Source organism: Cryptomeria japonica, chromosome 5 (assembly GCF_030272615.1).
Source record: "Cryptomeria japonica chromosome 5, Sugi_1.0, whole genome shotgun sequence".
In the NCBI taxonomy this organism is placed as follows: domain Eukaryota; kingdom Viridiplantae; phylum Streptophyta; class Pinopsida; order Cupressales; family Cupressaceae; genus Cryptomeria; species Cryptomeria japonica.
The window spans coordinates 267,694,672-267,716,158 of record NC_081409.1 but is presented as its reverse complement, the minus strand read 5'-3'; the positions used below and the strand labels follow the sequence as shown (position 1 = coordinate 267,716,158).

At 34.3% G+C, this 21,487-nt stretch overlaps 1 protein-coding gene across 1 annotated transcript; it reads right to left on the bottom strand.

The window, feature by feature from the left end:
* Positions 1-727: 727 nt before the first annotated feature.
* On the bottom strand, positions 728-3,215 carry LOC131035246 (plastid division protein PDV2). The gene is made up of 2 exons (XM_057966914.2): positions 2,780-3,215; positions 728-1,303 (listed from the first exon to the last, which is right to left on the bottom strand). Exons 1-2 carry the CDS (start codon positions 3,044-3,046, stop codon positions 827-829), a joined length of 744 nt encoding a protein of 247 aa, XP_057822897.2. The 5' UTR covers positions 3,047-3,215; the 3' UTR covers positions 728-826.
* Positions 3,216-21,487: the final 18,272 nt, after the last annotated feature.

The following is a 21,487-nucleotide window of genomic DNA, read 5'->3' as shown; positions in this document are numbered from 1 at the left end:
AAGCGCTGATATTATACTGTGACCACTAGTTTATTGAAATACAAAGTATTGAACTTTTGGAGTATGGGGTTTTTAACCCGAAAGGGTTTTCCCCTTGATATATCTTGTGTTCATTATTGTATATCTTTATGCATGTTCATTATCTTCTTGTGAATGTGTTTCTTATTTTGTAATAGTTAGATATTGTAAAGAAAATTTGCACACTCTCGCTCACTAGATTAGTGTTAGGAAGTGTTTTCTGCACCTTAGCTTCTTTTCAGTAACTACTTCCTTTTGTTAGTTGGTCACTATGTGTACTTGCGAGATTGTTAAGTTATTCACATTGTGTATATGTAATATATGGACAAGTTATCACATTATCTATATGTGATGTAACTGTGAATTATTCACATTATGCATATTTGATGTATGCTTAAGCTAACCCATGTATATTTGGAAGGTTTATAAGAGCCAATCATCTATGTATGTCCAACACAAATGAGAGCTGGCTACCTTGTGTATGCATGATGTATACTTGAGTCATTACTATATGTGAACATACGACTTTGGAATGATATGATTCTTGCATGGGTTGTGTATATACAGTAATGTTGGTATGGAACCATTACTTGATTCGGATGTAGTTGTTATCGGTCTAGTATAATTTAATTAATTGAAAGCATAAACTCAATGTATAGTTGTAATTTGAAAGCAAGGTTGAAGGCCTCATCTTAGATGTGAACATAATTTCTCTTTTATTAGTGTGCGAACTATGAAACATTTGATTTCCAAAAGAAAATGTAGACAACGACATTATGAATGAACCCTTAAAATTTAAGATTCAACCCTACATTGGGTTCTTGAGATTCTGATCATTTGGTGGGCAAGATGGACCAGCAATGACTTTACGAGTATCCCTATTCCTTAGTTGGTTCTTGCCCATCTTAGATACTGCCGAAAGAATCACAATACCAGCTACTACAAGTGCAGTTTTAGATGTCATAGAAACAGCCGAACCCATTGATTTACCCAATCCATGGCATAAAGATTTTAAAAAGCCTTTAGATTCAGAGAGCAGTTGTTCCTTTTTCTCTTCCAACCATCCAAGGCGCTTGATGAGAGGGTGACGAGGATCTTCATCACAGCTATATTTGGTAGGATTGTGTTCTTCATCCGTTGGTTCACCTACAAATGCAAGAGCCTCCTGTACAACTCCCCACTCTTTTCCTTGGTACTTTCTTAGTCTCTGCAGGAGGATTTCCCTGGTTTCCTCCATGTCAGTCAAAGCTGCTTCCATATCAGCGCGCTTTTGATCCTGCAAAATCTGTAACAACCCAAAATTTAATCACATACCGCTTGAAGAATACCAAAAGGCAGGAAATTTTCCAAGAGTAAAATTCAAGGACTGTTTTTGTTTACATGGGATGTGCATGATACCCTATATTTTGTTTTAGAATATTAATAATCTGATACTCTATATTTTATTTTGTTTACACAGGGTAAGGGTGACTCTTTTATATATTATATTATGAAGTTGTCTTTTAAATGTAAAACTTTGAGCAACAGTAAGGGAAATAGGAGCAGTTTATTTTATAAAGCTAGGGTTTGAGCTATTTTTTGTTTGTATGTGCATTGGACGCAGGGTTATCATTTACTATCAGATCATCATTGGACCCTTTGTTTCACTCCTAAAAGAACTACAAACAGAAAACATCCTGACTTATTTTAACTTCAGGGAGATTAACCTTTAAACAACATAGTTTTTGGTTTAGAAAAAAGTGAAAAAATATTGAGCAGCCAGTTTGCATTAGAATTTAAGTTTATAGAGAACATTCCATTCTACTTATGGTAACAATTACACCTGAAACACTTCAACCCAGACGAAATAAGCTTTTCCCATGGGTAGCCTAACTAATCTGTAAACACATTTTTGAGCATAATAATAAAAAAGGACATTCGATACTGATTATAGTACCAAGTAGACATTGAACGCAGGGACAAAATAAACTCTTCCTGTGATAAGTTGGATCTAGTTTTTTCCTCCATGTGGGTACATAACCGACCTCTGAACACCCCATTTTGTTGTTTAGAAAGAAAGGGAAAAAATACTGAGCAGCTAATTTAAATTTATTTATTTTGTGTAAGTTGATAGACATTCCACACTAATTAATAGTACTATCTAGTAATGGAGTTCGATACTTAGGATACTTATAATACTAAACTATGCAATATAAAGTTAATCTTTAATAAATAATAATTTGATTAAAATATTTTTTGTTTTTTCATTTGAGTAATAGATCAGGGAGTGTAATCTAAAACATTGATGGAAAAACTATTTCATAATTAAATAACAAATGAAACTATAGATATGAAAAAGTATAAATAAGACAATGTCATGTGAAAGACGTTAAATCAGACCACCATCTGTAACAAACAAATAGAAATTATAAATAATGGATAACGAAATGTCTGATTCTTAAAAATACTCTATTTCAACTGTCAAATGAAAAAGCTAAATACTACCATCAAGGTAATACAAATTTTCCTTAGCAATATGTGACTATGATTAATATAATTGAGAAGTACATATTAACTTATTTTTCTAGATTGCCTTCTAGATAGGCATGAAACTTTGTAAAGGATCATTTTATTGTCTATACTTAAATGCAGACAAGATGCGACTATCTAAAAGCATAGAGTGATTAGCATAATTGAGAAGTACAGATTAATTTATTTTTCTAGATTGCCTTTTAGATAGGCATGAAACTTTGTAAAGGGTCATTTTATTGTCTATACTTACCTGCAGACAATAAAGTTGGTCTTCAAGAACATCCAAAGAATCTCTAATGGAAGCAAGGCTCCTTACTTCCATGGCTACAGCATGCTCTGGAGAGAGATGGTTTATATCCTCATTCTTACAATTTCCATTAGCTTTGTTTATCACCGGGACTGTTTCTGCAATCTTAATTTCCCTTCCATACCTTACTACTCTATCCATGGCATGACTTATCTTGGCATGCAGCTCAGATGCCTGCCTCAATACCACAATAATATCATTTGTATCCATTAAAATCTAGACAGGCCAAAAGGGGATTGGTGAAATCTACAATATACCCAAGTATTGTATGAACATACTGATGTTAAAACTTCAAAAACAAAGCTAAACAGAGAGGAATGAAGAACAATCAATGACACCACAAGGAAAGGAAAAATGTTGGACTTGTAGCTCAGCGATAGCAGAGATTTTGAGCTTGATTAAAGCATACAAGGTTGGCCTCCTTTAAAAGCAGAAGGAAAACCTAAATAAGGTGAAGAATTCAGATGGTTTAGGGGTGATAGACATGGTGGCAAAGTTGGAAAATCGATGGGAGGTTAAAAGTAGACATCCACTTGATGCAGAGCTGAAGTCCCAATGGGTAATCCGAAAAGCGAGATCGAACGTGCATGGATTTGAGCCCCACAAGACACGCTTTGAGAATACCAGAGTCTACCTAGAATTTGATTGACTTAATTAGACCAGGTTGGAATGAAGACTTTTGTGGGAATGACCTCACATTGTCTTGATTTGACTAGAGAAGATATATTTATGGTATGATATTAAGTATTACACGGTAATCTGCTAGACATTTGGCATTAGATATATCTTGGGTTTGCTTACAATTGCCTGTTGGTAGACAAGAATTGACGTGCATGGTCGGAAATGTCTTGATCTCGTAGTGTCAAAGCCCAATTAACTATGAATCAGTTTAAAATGGTAAAAGTTTACTTGATTGAGTATTGGAAATAGGGTTTGTAGCCACTTTTTACGTTGTGAAGGCAAACCTTTGTCTATATTTGGTAGAACAGAATGAGTATAATAACTGATGACCAATTATAAAATAGGCAGCAAATAAAAAGAGTTGATCAATGAGTTAAGGGAAAAAACGACGAGATAAGGATAAAAGTCAAACAATACCATAAATTCTAGACGATGTTGGGTTGTATCCTCTAATTTATTTGGTTAGATATATAGACATTATATCTATAATCCATGTGAGAGCTTTTCTCATTGCTCATGGATTCAAGGGTCATTTCAAGTTCTTTAATAGTGAATGGATGACGTATTTTTTGGTATATTTTGAGAATACATTGTTGAGGATTATTATTTTGTTTACATTAAAATCGTTGAAAAGGGTTCTTTTGGTATATTCTGGGAATACATTATTGAGGATTACTATTTTGTTTACATTAAAATCTTTGAAAAGGGTTTGTTAGGTTTTATCATCGTTTAAGGTTTTATTAATTTGTTCTTTAAATGTCAAAATGAATACATGATGTTAGGTCAGTGGTCTATCATCCTTCTAAACACTTTGTATAACGTTAAAGACATAGTCATCTAGATTGAAACCATCACCTAAGTTATCATTCGATATTTAAATAAACATGATTTAGTCTTAGCTTGAGTAGGAACAAAATAGACTCAACAAAGAATATTTGAAGTTTGTTTTGCCAAACTCAACTATGATAAAATTGGATAGTCGCACAAAGTTGGGAGCCAAAAAATTTCAAATTGGAAATGGGCAGGGATAATTTTTTTTGATAAATTTGGATATTTGATCAGTCCAAATTGGCTTTCAATCAATTTTTATTAGTCAATCTAGATTATATATCTAGTTATATTAGTGTAAATAAGGTCATTTCGTATCTAATTAATTAGTGGGAGCCTATTCACATGTTTAAGTTTACTTAGGAGTTAAGTTAGTCCTATGTGTCACATTCTAGAAGTTTTCTTATAATGGATCCATGTCTCATTATTTACTTTTAGTCATTTACATATTTAATATTTGCTTTAGACATTTATTATTTTGCATTGAGCATTTAATGTTTGTATCAAGAGTAGTTTTCATACCTCATCAAATCTTGTCTATATAACCAAAGTGCTTGTATATTGTATCATATCGATCTCATCATGTAATACATTATTTCTCAATATTCATGTAAGGTCATGTTACAACACTCTCTTATGAAAGGTATCTTTCTTTGTCCTGCAACTTCATTATGAGACCATTAACATTTCAACAAATTAGATTCATATGTTTAATCCAATCTAGATATTAAGATATTTGAGACACTAGATATTAAAAGTACTAGATATTTGATACAAAAAACATAAACCTAATCATTTTGACCTTGTAATCATTGGATATCCACTTCAAACTAGATATCTAGCCCTCAAAATATCTCCCTCCAAACTATGTCTTTCCTTTAGCCCTCTACATATGTTTATTTCTTAATTTTAAATATGTTTTACCTTTTTAGCAAAATCTAAGTAAGAATAGTAATCAAATATTTAAAAAAAAAATACAATTAGATATTAAATTATTATTTTTAAATATAGAAAATAGAAGACAAATATAATTTCCAAGAAAAACTAACTATAAAACTTATTTAAAAACACATAACAAAAATCACCTTAAAATCCAATATGCAAAAAGATAGATTAGAAATTAAAATTGAACTCAAAACCATGTTTAGTTTAGAAAATAAAGTAAATGCATTCAATGATCCACATCTTTCCCTTGAATATGCAACCTTGAAAATTCAATGCAATTTATCAAGTAGATAGATTTCATGAGGGATGAGTAGAGAAGTGGATATATATATCATCTTATTTCATAATATATTTATTGATCACTCTATTTCTATATCAAAAAGCTAAATTTTCAATGAAATGGTGTAAGCATGTTTGTCATATATTAATGGAAATTCTTTGTATGCAAACCCAATGGTAAGCTTGAGGTTCTATTATATACTTGAGAAATATAACTTGAGTTTTAATTGGGTTTCAAATACAATTATTTAATATTAGATGACATTAGGGATTTAGTGACATGCACCAATTTAAACCTAATGCATGCATTGCACTTGACCATCCACCCTTCAACCTTTATTTTTCTCCCCTACATCTACAATTCTCTCATCCATTCACCATATGAACTTTACTCATGTCAACCTAAGTTCACTCAACATATTTACCCATAGTTTGGCAAAGCAATATACTATTTTTCTCTCACACCAATAGGAAGAATGGAAGAGATGATGCCAATCATCCATCTAATATAATATCTAGATCATGATGTGCACATATTGCAATGATTTTTATTTTAGGCATGGTTTCTCCACCCCATTATTCTCAATTAAATTTGATATAAATATTAAATTTTTCGTGAAGGCAAGACTTGAATTCTAATTTGAGAATACCTTCTACAATACACAAACATTCAACATGACCTATCTAATCATTTTTTGCTGTTGATTGCTATTAGTTGTATTCTAGTAGTTATGTTAATTATACTTCTTTATTCGCTTTTATGAATTGTGTATCGAGAGTTTGACAAATGGAACTTGTATGAAATTAAATTTGACTAACTTGTAAAATTTTGAATTCAAGTAATTCAACTCATTTAACCTAGGATACTTTGAACAAATATGACATTTTTGAGTAATTTTTAAGAAAAAATATGATACTACAATGCTAATGAAATAATATTGAAAATGAGGGAAATGTATATAAAATTAGTTTAATATATAATAAGAGATGAAGTATATAATCTCTAAGCATTATAAATGTGTATCTACATGAGTACCTTTTATATTGGGTTAATATAGTGTCAGTGAATTGTAGTAGAAATTTGCATTCTCATGTAAAACATTCTTAGAGATTGAATAATAACTTTGAGGATATATGTATGATATAGTTTAGTTCTATATTAAATGTTGGGTAATCTAACTAGATTAATACAAATTAGGACATAGATATTGAAATTGTGATCCAATTTCTGAATCAAAATACACCTACAACATTCTTAATTTTGTGAAAAAAGTATATTAGGATTGAAAGAAATGGACTCCTTATATACGAATTTAGAATTATGAGTTTAATAGGACATCTCATAGCACTACCTTTTATTTTCTTCAAGAATTGCACACCATTTTGGCTAATAATAATAAAATATAAGCTTCAACACTCTTCCAATTAAAAAATTTCTTGTCTAGTAATATTGTAACTCTTAATTTTTCTTTGCTATATGCTTTGAGGCTTCAAATAGCATCTCTAGAAACTGAAAATGGATTTCATTTTCTTTATCCTCCCTTTCAAACTAACTTTGATCATGTCTTAGTAATTTAGTGTTTGTCCTCTTCTGCTTCTCCATGCATTCAATCTCATGTTGGATCATTATTGGTGATTTTCTTGTTGGGTATTGCTTTGGAATCCTTGCCAAGTTACATTATTATGCATTTTCTATTTGTGGCATCTTTGGCACTTAGTTGGATCTATATATGGTCAACCTTATCTTGTGGCTATAGTTACTAGATTTAGTAAGTCATTGAGAAATGATCTATTTCATGTTCTGTTAGCGATTTTTCTTTCTACCTTAAGTCCTAAAGACACACATAATACTAGACTATGGGATTGGTAGCCTAGAACATGAAATCAACACTATCAACAGACTGAAGACAAGAAAACGTAACATAACAAGGCTATACAATTTGCACTTTGAACTCCACTAAAGTCAAGAGGGTTATCTTATTGCAGGCCTGAAAATGATGAGCTCCTGACAAACTTCACAACAAATATATTTAAAAGTGGATGGTTCTCAGGTATATAATGATGAGTGTTTCATATTTGACTCAACTACTGCATAATCCCATTTACCATCCAAGTTATTGAGAACAAAAAGTAACTTTACTCCTCCTACAAACAGAAAGGAAATGATATTTGATTTTGAATACTTGGGACCAAACTGAAACATAGCTTATAAAACATTGACCAGTACCAAAGAGAGGGCAACAAAGTCATATGGAAAGCCTCTTATGTTGTCATATTTCAAACATGCTTTGAAGACCTTCTAAATGTTATTAACTGGTAATAACAAGATCACTTATAACAATATCACACAACCATTCTCAACAATCCATCTGAAAACATAAAAAACTCATTACATTTATGAAAGCATATACTATACCTCTTGAATAGAAAGCAATCACAATATGCATCTCACAGTAGCAAATGTGCCCGAAGAATGTGAATAATACGATTATTTCTAATCAAATAAGTTTACATTCCAACCTGAAGACAGTTGCCTGATAAGATAAACCCATGAAACATATTTCAAAACACAAAACATTTGCAACTAACTTCCATATACTTATCCCAAACTATGAACACTTTACAATTTTTTTACAAACTTTCTGTGTGCCTCTGCAGAAATCAGAATTGGAACCTTTCAAAACGAGGAAAATAAAGAATAAATAGACAAGGAAGAAACCTAATGATAACACATGGCTTCTTCTAAATTTGATTTTGCCCTTCTTTTCCCTCTCTGATCTACATATTTGATCTGCTCGTGACACTTGGCAACTTGAGAAAAACTCCAGCACCTGCACACATATCTTCTCCCATGCTTGCAACTGAAATTTTGTCTTTATCTGCATACACAGTTGCTGTGACAAATAAGTTTTTCATTTTGTATCATGCATTTTGCCTTTGTCTGAAATTTCCTTTTATGTTTTCTCGCTGGCTGAAAATAGAAATCCTCTTTTTAGTGGTAGCTGCTCTGTCCTCTTCTGCACATTTCCTTTTCAGTGACAACACACCTCAAGTGTGATCTGAATATTTCACCAAACAGAATAATTGTATAGCTTCATTTTACATTTTCTCTACAACATTCATTCAATAGATTTTCACTTGAGTGAAAATATTTCATTCTGTAACCCGCATAATACATTATTAGCAGAGAGTATTTTTCACTTACTTGAACTCACCACTTAGTCATTTTTTGACCGAATTACATTTTTCCTTTCTTGTAAGAAATTTCCAAACTTACTGGAAGTGTCTTTGCTCTACAATTTACCTCTTAAGTGAAAAATAACCCTTTCTGAATGAAAGTGATTCTGGTAAAATTTTTTTTCCATTCTTTGACCTCTGATGATTATTCACCTGTTCCTCTCTGGACACGCGAAATCTTGCTAGGGAGCGTCTTTAAGCAACGGTGTTTAGTGTCCTCTGGTTCTATGTTATATCCTCCAAAGATGTCTTTGCATACTTCATTGTCAATATGTAGCAGTAGGGCAATCCAAGGCCTTCCATTTGACGATATAATAAAAAATTCATCATTATGCAAAAAGGCAAAAGCCTTCATCAAACTCGAATGATCTCATAACCGTACAAACCCTCTTGTAAACTGTTCAAATTTGAGGCTTGGAAAAATATAGACTTGAACAACACAAGTCACACAAGCCATAACCTTCTTCACATTAGAAGGCCTCACATCTTATTCCTCCATATTCAACCTGCACCTTCTCATACCTACAGGATGAACCGTTGCTGAATCACATTGCATCTTATGGGCTCAAAAAATATAATGTTTACTGAAGCAAATCGTATCTCAGTGGATTACCATAAATTGTGCCCTTTAGGTATTGGCAAGCAACACGTCACGAAATGCCATTAAAACAACCCACAAACAATTGTCTAAGCATTATTGTTCTCCTAATACAGTGTGCAACAGATGTACTCCCATCGCATAAAGCTTACATACATGCTTTCATATTCATAGGAAACAACGTTAAAGACTATCTTGTGCTTTGGTCGTGGTGTGGCTTCCCTGCATCTCGTCATACTAGTTACATACCATCATGTTGCTCACATAGCACACACCCTATAGTTGCATCTGCCACATCATTGTTCTATCTTCTTGTGTTCATATTTGTTTGCCCAAAAGAATGTAAAGCCTTCTCTGAATTTTCCTTATATTATGTGGCGTGCAGTGAGTGCATAAGTCGAAGGGCTTCTGAGTCACGCAGAGGCCTTACAATCCTTGTGTGGTCATACTATCAATGAGTCCACTAATCCTCTTGCATTCTCCACCTTGACTAGTTTGGAACAATTCTCATCTCTGCGATTTGCCCATGCCCTCCGAAATGACCAAGATGAACCCTCTGCCTTTGATCTATAAGAGCACTAGTTTGCTTGAAAATTTGAACCATGATTTATTTTCCATGGCCAACAATAGAGAAGGTGTTCTCAATGTGAAACACATTCTAGCATTCCTTCTCAAACCCTAATGTTGTGCGTGTTTATTTGCATGCATTTTTTGCTTTGAAATATTACAACCCTACAGCCCCATGCCTTTTCTTGGGCGCCCTAACTTTCATTGTGGGCTGGTGGGATACACCATCCTCTTCCCGCGGACCACACCCTCTTCTTGGATGTCTAGAGAGTCATGTGGGTAGAGGGGATAATACGGCAACGTCTACCCAGCCTTTACGACGCACCGACATCTTATGTATACAATAAATGTTATACATACATTACATGTTACACATACATATAACTGCATGGCAATGTCTACCACATCCTATGCATACAATACATGTTACCCATACATTACATGTTACACACACACACACACACACACACACACACACACACATATATATATAATTGCATGCCTCCATACTGGTGCATCGCAGGGGCTAGGTAGACATTGCCGGATAATACTCCCCCCCCGCCAGCCTACATGGTGCTTATGACTCCCGCTTATGCCTTGCAGGGTAGGGAATTTTTAGGAAATTTTATAAATTTGTCTCTACGGGCCCACCCTTATATTTATTCACTTTACTCATTGTTCATGTTGACTCCTAGTTTTACATTAAACGCTAACAGTCTTATGGGAAATTCAGTGATGGGGGACCTTTTGTGCGAGATTCACTGAATAACCTCAGGGTTTGAGAAGTCGACTCTTCATACAATTGGGGGAGAAAAGGGGAAGAGGAAAAATTAAAAAGCTACACTACTTAGGCGATACGCCATAATATTTTTGGGACACTAGTAGCATATAAAACCCAAATACATGCAGTTTTAAAGCTCATTCAACAATCTACATGCTCAATATCGTTAGAGAATAAGATCAAACTACACTTCATTCAACATAATATGACATTCACCGTTCATCCAAGAGATAACAAGTCCTAAAACATAGTTTAATATGTAGAGTCTCACAACATATATCATATAAGTTATTGAATCTGAATACAACACATAAGTCAATTTACTAAGCTTCAAATAAAACAACCACACAGGCCATAGGCACAATTTGATATGCTTATCATTCACCTAATTTAATTAACATAAAGACTTTTCAATGATCCAAAGTTTAATAAGTTCTCTCGAAAGTCTAAACCCCCTAACAAGCAAAAAAGAAGGCCTATATAGAGCCCTCAGCCCTCAACAAACATCACAAAAGCATAAGAAAAATCCTAACAACTTCTTTTGATTAGGATTCTCCCAGTGTGGAACTCCATGAGATGCTACCTAGCAAAAACAACTTTTAATTTTGTTACTCCAACCACATCATGGCGACCCCTGCACCTGCCAAACAAGAAAATTGCGATGCAAACAACATTCTGGTTCACGAACCATCAAAGAAGACACGTGGCGACTCGGGGGAGATCCGAAGTCAAGCGCAAAAAGAGAACTGTAACATGCAACGCGGGGGCACCAAGTGTCATTGCCAGCACACGAAAGATGGTGGGGCCAGGAAACATACACCGAAGAAAAGACCTGCGCCACACGGCAGCTCTGCGTCCTCTCAACACTGAGCGAGAAGAGCGAGCCGCTTAGAGAAATGTTGAGACACCACTTGGCACACACACGAGTGATTGGAAGAGCGGGCCAAAAATTAAAGGAAGGGCTGAAACTTTACCAAAATGTCATACACAAACCACTCCGAAAGAATATTAACATTTATTGGCGACTTAATGGGGAATTCTGCCTACGGAATGCCAGGACCTAAAATTGCCGGTTCAGAGACCAGACTTCATGCTTGAACAAGAAAAAGCAGATCAAAGACTTGGTGCAAAGAAAACCAATCATCTTCCGAGGGTAACACCAGAGCTTCCAGATTCTCAAAATTATGGTCCAAACATATCACTTCATCAAATGACAAGCTTGCCGGATCATCATGGATCATCTTCAAGAGTGCGTAGAGCTGGGCCAAGGGGTGGAGAGACGCTCGACTTCCTCCACCAAAATAGGATTGCTAAGGCATTGTAGGAAAGTCCGATCTTGTTGCAATTGCTTGATTTGATTCATGACTTACTCAATCCCTAGCATAGAGTCGTCTGCAGGAAAAGGTGAAGGCAGATCCAGGAACACAAACTTCTCTACACATCGCTTGATATCTGGAACTGAAATCTTCAAGGACTCAAGCGCTGCTGATGCTTGCATGGTTGCCTTGTGTTGATTAATGAAAATGTTGGCCTTCCTGACCAATTGTTTGTGATTCGCCACCCCTTTTTCTTTTAATCCCTCATTTGAAGCATCATACAACAACTGATTCAAACTCAGGGCCACGGGGAGTTTAGGACCAATGAAAAGCGTAATGCTATGGATAAGAGCACCCACTCCGGCACAAAGAAATTGCGATTCACCCAAGAACCTCAACACAGGCTGCAGCAAAGGGCAATACTACTTGATCTTCTCCCAATGAGAAACATATAATTTTTCCATGACTAGGGATAGATCCCAAGGAACTTCCAGAGGGGGAGGAAGATGAGATAAGCGCGCGATTTCATCATCCTCAACTCTTATCTCATTCTGGAGATTTTTGTATCTGTCTTTCTCATGGGACACTTGATGTTCCAAAGCGAGGATCTTAGTACCTCCATCTTGAAAAGCCTCTTGAAGCTGCATTGTGCAATCCTGCTCTAGCTGTAATAATCTCTTAATATCTTGGAATTTCTTCTCAGTCTATTCCAGGTTACTCTACATCTCACGCATTTCTGTTTCAAACTTTGCTCTCTCTTTAGAAAGCGTGACCTGTGCTTCGCTCAGCTGCCGAGCGTATTCTTCCTTCAGGCGGACTTCCTCTCATAGCTGAGTATGAATCTAGGTAGCATCTCTGGAAGTTGCTTTCAACTGTTGTATCTCTTGCCCCTTCTCCTGCAATTATTCCAGTGCCACATTCCTCATTGCTTCTTGCCCTTTCAATTGAGAGCTCACGTTGTTCAGGGTGGATTGCAACTTCCCTTTTTTAGAATTGGCTTGAGTTAACAAGCCCTACAAGCAGTTATCTCAACACTTCTAGCTTTGTCCTCTTTCCTTCGAGTATCCAAAGATTCTCTAAGGTGGATGAGCTCTGCTTGCATCTTGTCCAGGTGACGACTCTTCTTGATGAAATCTGAAGACACTGCCTTCGAATTTTCTTCCATCATTTCTACTTTATCCATAGTCGTGTCATTTGAGAGATTAACCCCAACAACATGTAGAGTGTAATCATTGGGCTTCATTTGGCCCTTCGGCTTGTTGACCTTTGGAAACATGGTTGCAAAGAGGAGAATCAGGAGATTATCACTTTCCTCGCTGAAATGCGTTTGCACATGTGGCTGGGCTGGCCTAGCACCATCTTTCTCCTTTCTCTTGCGTACTCGACTAACCCGCATAGATTTGGAATAGGAAACTTGCTGATAAAAAGTATTCGGGACTGGAATGGCTTGCCTTGCAAACGCTGCACCAGGATGGATGACATAGGGGAAATAGGAAACAGGGCCGACGAAAGTGGTTTGACTAGGTTGTGCTAATGTGGTAAGAGAGAACAATGGTATAAAGGGAGAGAATCCTGAAAGAGCAGGATTAGCGGATGCTTCACTGGCATTTGGGGGAGGAGTGAACTCTCCAAAACCAAGCCTGTGCGAAATGACGACTGTAGTAGAAATTTGTGGGAAAAACGTTGCAGGAAATATGACATCGATGTCAGGGAGCGAAGAAATGACCCGCGATGATGCAACTTGAGGCTCAACCATCATTCTGATGGGGGCTAATGTAAGAGTAGTAGGGACCTGAGTAGACATCGACGCAACTTGGGGAGCTGAGGAAACCACAGATTGAGCAGAGAGGAAGGGAAGAGTAGAGCGTACTTGACATGTAGAAGCCACTGGTTGCTGAGGGGCTGGAGGAACCATAGGGACTTGAGAAGATGAACCCTTCTTCGTTGAACCCAAATATTGTTTCTTCCCAAAAGAGGAATCGGGTGTCTGCTTCTTAGCTGATCTCTTGGTGGATTGGGAACGATGCCTTCGAACTGAGCTAATGAGAGAAACTGAAATGTCGGCTTCAGTACCTTGCTCTTCTATATTTATAATCTCGTCCTCTTGAGGTCAGACCTCCTCAGGGGCTGAGCCATTACGCAAGGAATCGTCACTTGTCTTTTCTTCTGACTTGTTATAATTATGCCATTCTTCCTCAAAATGCTCATCAAAATGGGCGTTCCCCAGATTTGCCCTATTCTGATTAGTCCCTTGGCGGTAGATCCAAAAATCATTTCTCCTTTTTTGGCCAGCGATCATTTTCCATGGCTTGCCACATGTTCCGAGGAATATGCTTAGCCGGATTGTGCCTTTGAAAGATATGGTAAAAAGACAACCATGGGGGGCGCTCAAGGATAAGAAAGTCACTAGGACCCACACAAAGTCTTGGATCATTCACCAGTGGGAAGATGCGTGTAAAGACGTAAATCGTCCTAACTTCAATAATAGCCGAAATACTCTTTATTCTTAAATAAACTCATAATTCCTTTAGTAAGTCTATTTCATTCCACTTTTCCATCCATAGCTTCATTTGATCATTTCATTTATATCGTAATAAACACAAAATTTCTATAAAAGATAAAGATTCTTTATTCAATAAATCGATATAAGTAGTATCTCAATCATACAATACTTAGGCATTTCAAGTTGCCGTAAGTTCAATAACAAAATAATACAAAGTGAAGGGTGAGATGCGTCCTTTGATCTGCAACCCAAGCTATCTTCAATACATTCTTTAGCATGAAGATGAGAACAAGATTCAAACGCTTTTTCCGCCCAACCTTGAAGCTTACTTTTCCCCGGAATTCTTAGTCAATCAAGAATACCCGACCCTGCACGAATTGCTTAGCAAAATAATTCGAAAGGCAAGATGGAATCTGGTGCGTGCCTAGATTATACATGCAATTCATTTTTCTAATTCCATTAAGAAACATGCAAGATCAATCAAGGATGTGGTAGAGTGGATAAATAAAAGAATTCCATATATTTCAATGGTTATTCAATTGATTACTCGTCCGAGTATAATGCCATGCATAGCAAATAATATAGTTTGGAAAAAGCAAAATCTCTTTCTATAATCCACATTCGACACCCGTCCTAGAAGGTAACTTTCCACAAGCACAAGCCTATCTAGCTTTGTTCACATAAATCTTAGAATAAATATATATAGAAGACAATCTTTCACCTTTCAATTCTAGCTTCCTATTTCTTGCAAGATAAAAATACAATGCTAAAGAAGACAATCTTTCTTTGAATAGAAATTGAAAGAATCAATCTTTTATTACAACCAATCCTATCTGACAGGAAGCAATCTTTCATGGATAAACAAATATACATCTGAAAGAAAACAATCTTTCACTTCTATCTTTCAAGCAATTTAAAGACAAGAATTAAATATTAAGGTGTAACACATGTATGTATCTTTACATAAAAATTGAATAAAATGAGCACACATTCTTTTATTCAATTATCAAAACATTTAAATAACGTACTCACTAACATGCATTCCATTTCTTATGGTTTAGAATTCTAAGTTTATCTCGTCTAAACTCTCTATCTTTCCATGTGTCTTGGTTCATTGACCTCTTTTCTCAAAACATCATATTTAGTTTAATACTAATATGTGACTTTTCATGATTTAAAACTTAACTCATTGATTTCACTAATTTACCATAACAACAATCTAACATGATGAAAATTCATAAAACGCCTATTTATATGGCTTTTTAAACGAGACACCTGATAACCATCTTTTCTCTTCATGCAAGGATCTAGTTTGAAAATGTAAGTCTTTTCTTTATGATATCAAAATAAACTTCACTATTTATTAAGTCATAATCCTAATATTTCATCTTCTTCGCAGTTCAATTTCAGAGTTTCTCTCTCTATCCTCTTACTCCGTTCCTAGAGGATTGGTGATCTAATTTCTGAGAGTTTCACTAAGTTTATCAACAAGCTTTTAGAAAATATATCATTATTGCATCTATATTTGCATGATCGTAATTTAAACAATTAAAAATGATTCATATCGCGACTCTAACTCCTTCATTAGAATAATGCATAAATCTAAAACTAAATCATCCTTTATCTCTTAAATCTCTACAACAAAACATGCTAGATTTGAGCCTACCTCAAGAAACGTTATCCATGTCTATTATGATCCCTGATATCTTCAAACTATCTGCAATACATCCAGATTCTAATGCTTTCCACCTCGACGCTCTTCTATCTCACGAGCTCTCTATTCCTAGTTCTTATCCTTTCTATATTCTGAGAATTTCTCTAATGATAATAAAACAACTAACACTCATTCAAGATCCTAACCCCTAAGTTCGACACTAAATCGGAGATGATCATCGTCGATCTTTTACGACTCGGTCGTAAACACATCTAGATCTCCACTACTTTTCTCTTCCACATTCCATTCTCTAATCCTTCGTTGCATCTATCTTTTCCTCTTCCATCTCTATTCTTTCCTCTCTTATCATTCTAGTTATCTCTTCTATTGAGCCTTCACTTCTATTTATACTATTCTTATCCTAGGGTTGCTATTCTCTTGGCTTTTACTTAGCCATAACATCGACACCACAGATAATCATTTAAGTTCTTATAGTTCTACATGACTTAGAACTCTAATGGTTGCATACATGTCGACAAGGCTTGCTTCTATCGTTTAAAACATTTGACTGAACTGCTCACCTCCTTTCCACGTCTAACTATCTTCTCTGACAACTAATGTTTTGTTTTAACCGCAGGTGCTAGATATTACTGCAGGCTATGTCTACGTGGCTACAACTTGACTTGTCATGGAAGGTAATAAAGAAAAAGGAGGAATGGTCGGTGGTTGTAATCGACCCCCACTCCTTGCCATTAACAACTACGTGGGTTTGACCACGACCTCGACATTAATTGCTACCACCACATAACTTGTTAGACGTGGCTACAGCGTGATCAGTGTATTAATTTATTAGACGGGAGAAAGTGTTTCTTGCAACGTGGTTTGCAGCATATATAAAAGGGAGGAGGGGTGGTCGGTGGTAATACCGATCCCTCCCTTTAATTAAGGGGGGTGGTCGATATTACTATCGACCACCCTTGTTATTGTTTATTTCTTTTCTTTTAAAACTTAACCCGCCACTAATAACTCCTTTGCTATTATTATTTTTAATTATATATATATATATATATATATATATATATAACGACTTTTCATATGATACATATATAAAATATTAAACTTGATAACATATTCTTTAATAAACCCTTTTCTATAATTAAATATATATATTGGATTTTCATTAAATAATTTAATTCATAAATCTATTTACGTATACAATAATTACATACATATTTACAAGTATATGATCAAATTATATATATAAATCTATATATATATATATATATATATATATATATATATATATATATATATATATATATATATATTTATTTTAATCTCAAATGATTACGTAGGTATAAACAAAATTCATGACGTAATTAAATTTCACGAAAATTGGATATATATAATAACTATATAGATATATATGTATATGATTGAATCAATTTCTCATATACTTATATATATTATACTATTATCCAATTTACAAAAGTAAAGTAATAAGTACGATTTTTCATACATTTATACATTTCTGAACAAAAAGAACATATAAACCTAGGGTTAATATTCGGTTTTGAATCATTTACACATTTCACCTCTTTTAACAATAAAGCATAATATTTCACCATCACTCATGCAACTTATATTTAACTCAATCATCGCTCAAATCATGCAATCAATGCACATGTATAAACATTTAAATCAATCCACTACTCATTCCAAAATCGTCATTCCAATAAACAAACATTCAAATAAAGTCATTTTAATCATCCATCATTACAAGATGCAAATTATAAATCCTAATGTGGTGTGTGAGAGATTCCATCTATTCTAATGAAATACAAGAGCTAAGACAACTCTACCTGAAGCATGTTCTCACCTTCATTTGCGTTCACTTATTCCTGCATTTACTTGCACTCGATTTCTCATTAGCAATGATGATCCCAATTTTGCAATAAAAATTATTACTGATCATTCAATTGTATATAAATCATTTTAGTGCATTTGATCTCCTATCTTATTTCATTAACAATTCCAATTTCATTTCATTTCCATTTCATTTGCGAAAAATAAACATTATTTTCCTAATTAAATAATTATGGAACAATAGGGTTCGTGACATCCTTCCCTTGTTAAAAGAGACATCGTCTCGATGTCTCATTATTCTATCAATAAGAACATACTTTCTCAACATCACAAATATTAACCATACATTGTGGTCTCAATCAAATATAACAATAATAGTATCATCTATACTATCCAAATTTACAACATGTAAATCAAAATCAGAGTATTCAAGTATTTCATGCATCAAACAATTACTACTGTAAGAAAATAAAAGATGAATATGATAGTCAATCGTCACATCATCCTCCCAAATAGCACTATCATCAGAATATCGGTCCCACTGGATCTAATACTGAGTGAAATCTCTGCTATGTAGCTTAACGCTACTCCGATCAAGAATTTGGATGTGCTCCACTAGCACCATTCCTGGATCCTATATCCATAAGCAACTGGATTCATAACTTCTAGCACATCGAAGGGTCCCACATATCTTGGTACCAATTTTGATGATTTCCTCGATAAAAGAAAGCTCTTATGAGGCTTCTCCCTCAAAAGAATTTCTTCTTTAGTAACAAATATCATAAAGTATTGTTTCTATTATCATAGCTTTTCTTGTCTGTTGACTGTTTCTTTCAATATATTCTTGATCAATTTCATCTGCTCATCCAATTCTTTAAGCATATTAGAACCAATGATGATCCTATCTTTGTCCTATTCCAACTGACAAATGTTTGTCATTTCTGTCATAAAGCATCACACTGGGTATTATTCCTTAAAAACATATGAAAAGATTTTGTTGTATGCTAACTCAGTCCAAAGGCAAATATTTTTTTCCATTCGCATTTCTAACCCATGCAATAAATCAAAAAGAATTTTCCACAACCTGATTAACTCTTTTTTTTTTTTTTCCGTTCGGTCATCTACGTAAAGATGCCATGCCGATTTAATTTAGTTCACAAAGATATATTCAATATTGTCCAATTCCAAAATGTCATCCAAACATTCCTATTTGATATTTATATTTTTGAAATTCCATGCATGAATAAATGTCTTCACAAGATTCAATGATTCATCTTTAAATATATCCAAGTACGAAGTATGCAATATTTGTCAATCTGTTGACAATAACTAACTATGATGTCATGCTTGTTCTTACTCAAAAGCAATTCTTGAATAAATTTCATAATGATTTTCAGCCACCTATACTTAGGTTTGATACAAAAGTCCTATTATACAGTCATGCTCAATTTTCACTTGCTAAACATTGTGCCACATACTTACTACCTTTTCTTAGTTTCGTCACATATTTATCAACAATCTCTAGATTAACTAGGTATATCCAAATGTTCTAAATAAGGTGAAATATTAACTTCCTCAAGTTTCTGCCTCTAAGTGAGTACATCCTTGATTGACATTCTTAATTAACCTCAAGTTCTTATCTCAAATCTATCAAATCTATGATCCAAAATATCTACTTTCAAACCTCAATAATGTTTTGCTTCCAAGTGATTCTACATGTATTGCTATCTCAAGTTTGACTTTATAGTAACCATGGTAGATAAAATTTCCTTGATCTATGAGAACCCATCACTTGACTTCCTTTTTATTTCCAACTATTCCAACCAACTCAATCTGCTTCATACCTCAAACTTCTATCAATCCATAAGATTTCCAAATTATTATGCATACTTTTAATTGACAAATAACAAGGCAACCATGATGACAAAAAATTTCCTAACATCATAACATATGTTATACAACTACTAGTGCAACCTTTTACTTAATTATGTCAAATGTGTCTTTATGCCAAAGACCATATATTCTTGGACGTTCAAAACTCCAAAACCCACTTTTAACAAAAAACATCTTACATGGTCACATGATCTCAAAGGTAAAACCAAGTAAGATCACATATAATTGATGAACTAATTCGAATTTGTCTATCTACTAAATATGTATATATAAATATATTTACCTTTTGCAAGGCCCATCCTCTAGTTATTCCACACATTGAATTTATTCAAACTAAAAATTACACAAATACATAGTATTATTGCCCTAACTGACACAACACCTATGTTTGGTACACTCTCCACTTTTTAATCTCTTGGACATACTATTAGGGGTTCGCTATGAACATGATAAGGAAGGAATGCAATATGAAACCAAAAGAAAATGAAAATTTTAAACATTAGATCATCTACCATAAAGGTTAAGAGAACAAGTGATCAATTTCAACAGTAAATTATAAAATGTGCATAATGAAACATTAAATCAAGTGTGACCAAAGGTCACAAAATAGAAATTTGGTGACTCGTCCAAAAGAAAATATAATCAAGTTAAGAAGCCAAAGCTAATTTAAAAATCAATGATCAAATAATTCATCAATAAGCCAAATAAAACATCAAACTGAATATATATCAAATGTACTGAGTGACTAGGAGTAGTCACATATGAAGGAGTGTTACAACACCTTGGGGTATCTTTTCCAGAGTGTGCGAGAGAGAGTATCAAACATAGTACCAACAATTTCATGTTTGAAGATAAGGACACAAAACTAGAATACAGAGTCCTATGAAGATTTCATCATATCATCCATAATTCCTATCCATATAGTACCTACCTCATACTCTATAAACATAGAATAATATCTTTTTCAAGAGATAAGTTAGAATAATTATCAGTCTAATAAATCAAGCATCTCAAGCACCTAGGTTCTAATAACAACTATCATTTTTATCAATAAATTCTCAACCACCACTTTACTGTATAAGTACCCAACTCTTACTCAATAAACTATCATCCGATGAATGTGCTCATTAAGTATTCCAATTCTAGGAGATACTCTTTCTCCTCCTATCCGGACACCATGTTGATTTCACAAAAAGTGACTTTATTTATCGATTGTTCATAAATGATATCACCCAGATTTATATCTTTTCTCATGGAATCAATGGGGTATGTGCTTTTGAATCATCTGAACTAAATATAGTTGACTCAATAGGGAGATACTCATATAGATATTCTTTGTTTATCTCCTTGATAGGGTAGTCCAACTATTCTTGTCTCCCAAGGGAATGGTAGGTGAGATTTCCATTACCCTACACAACTTGGTCAGCTATTTCTTTTCTCTTGGTTAGGAGTTCATTCCTTTCTTCTTTTGTCCTAGAAGTAGACAACTGCCTTCCTTGACCT

Bases quoted from the DNA above. Each gene is read 5' to 3' on its own strand.
- LOC131035246 (XM_057966914.2), bottom strand. From the start codon at position 3,046: ATGGATACAAATGATATTATTGTGGTATTGAGGCAGGCATCTGAGCTG. The intron at 1,304-2,779 runs GTAAGTATAGAC...GGGTTGTTACAG, and splicing joins ACCAACTTTATTGTCTGCAG to ATTTTGCAGGATCAAAAGCG.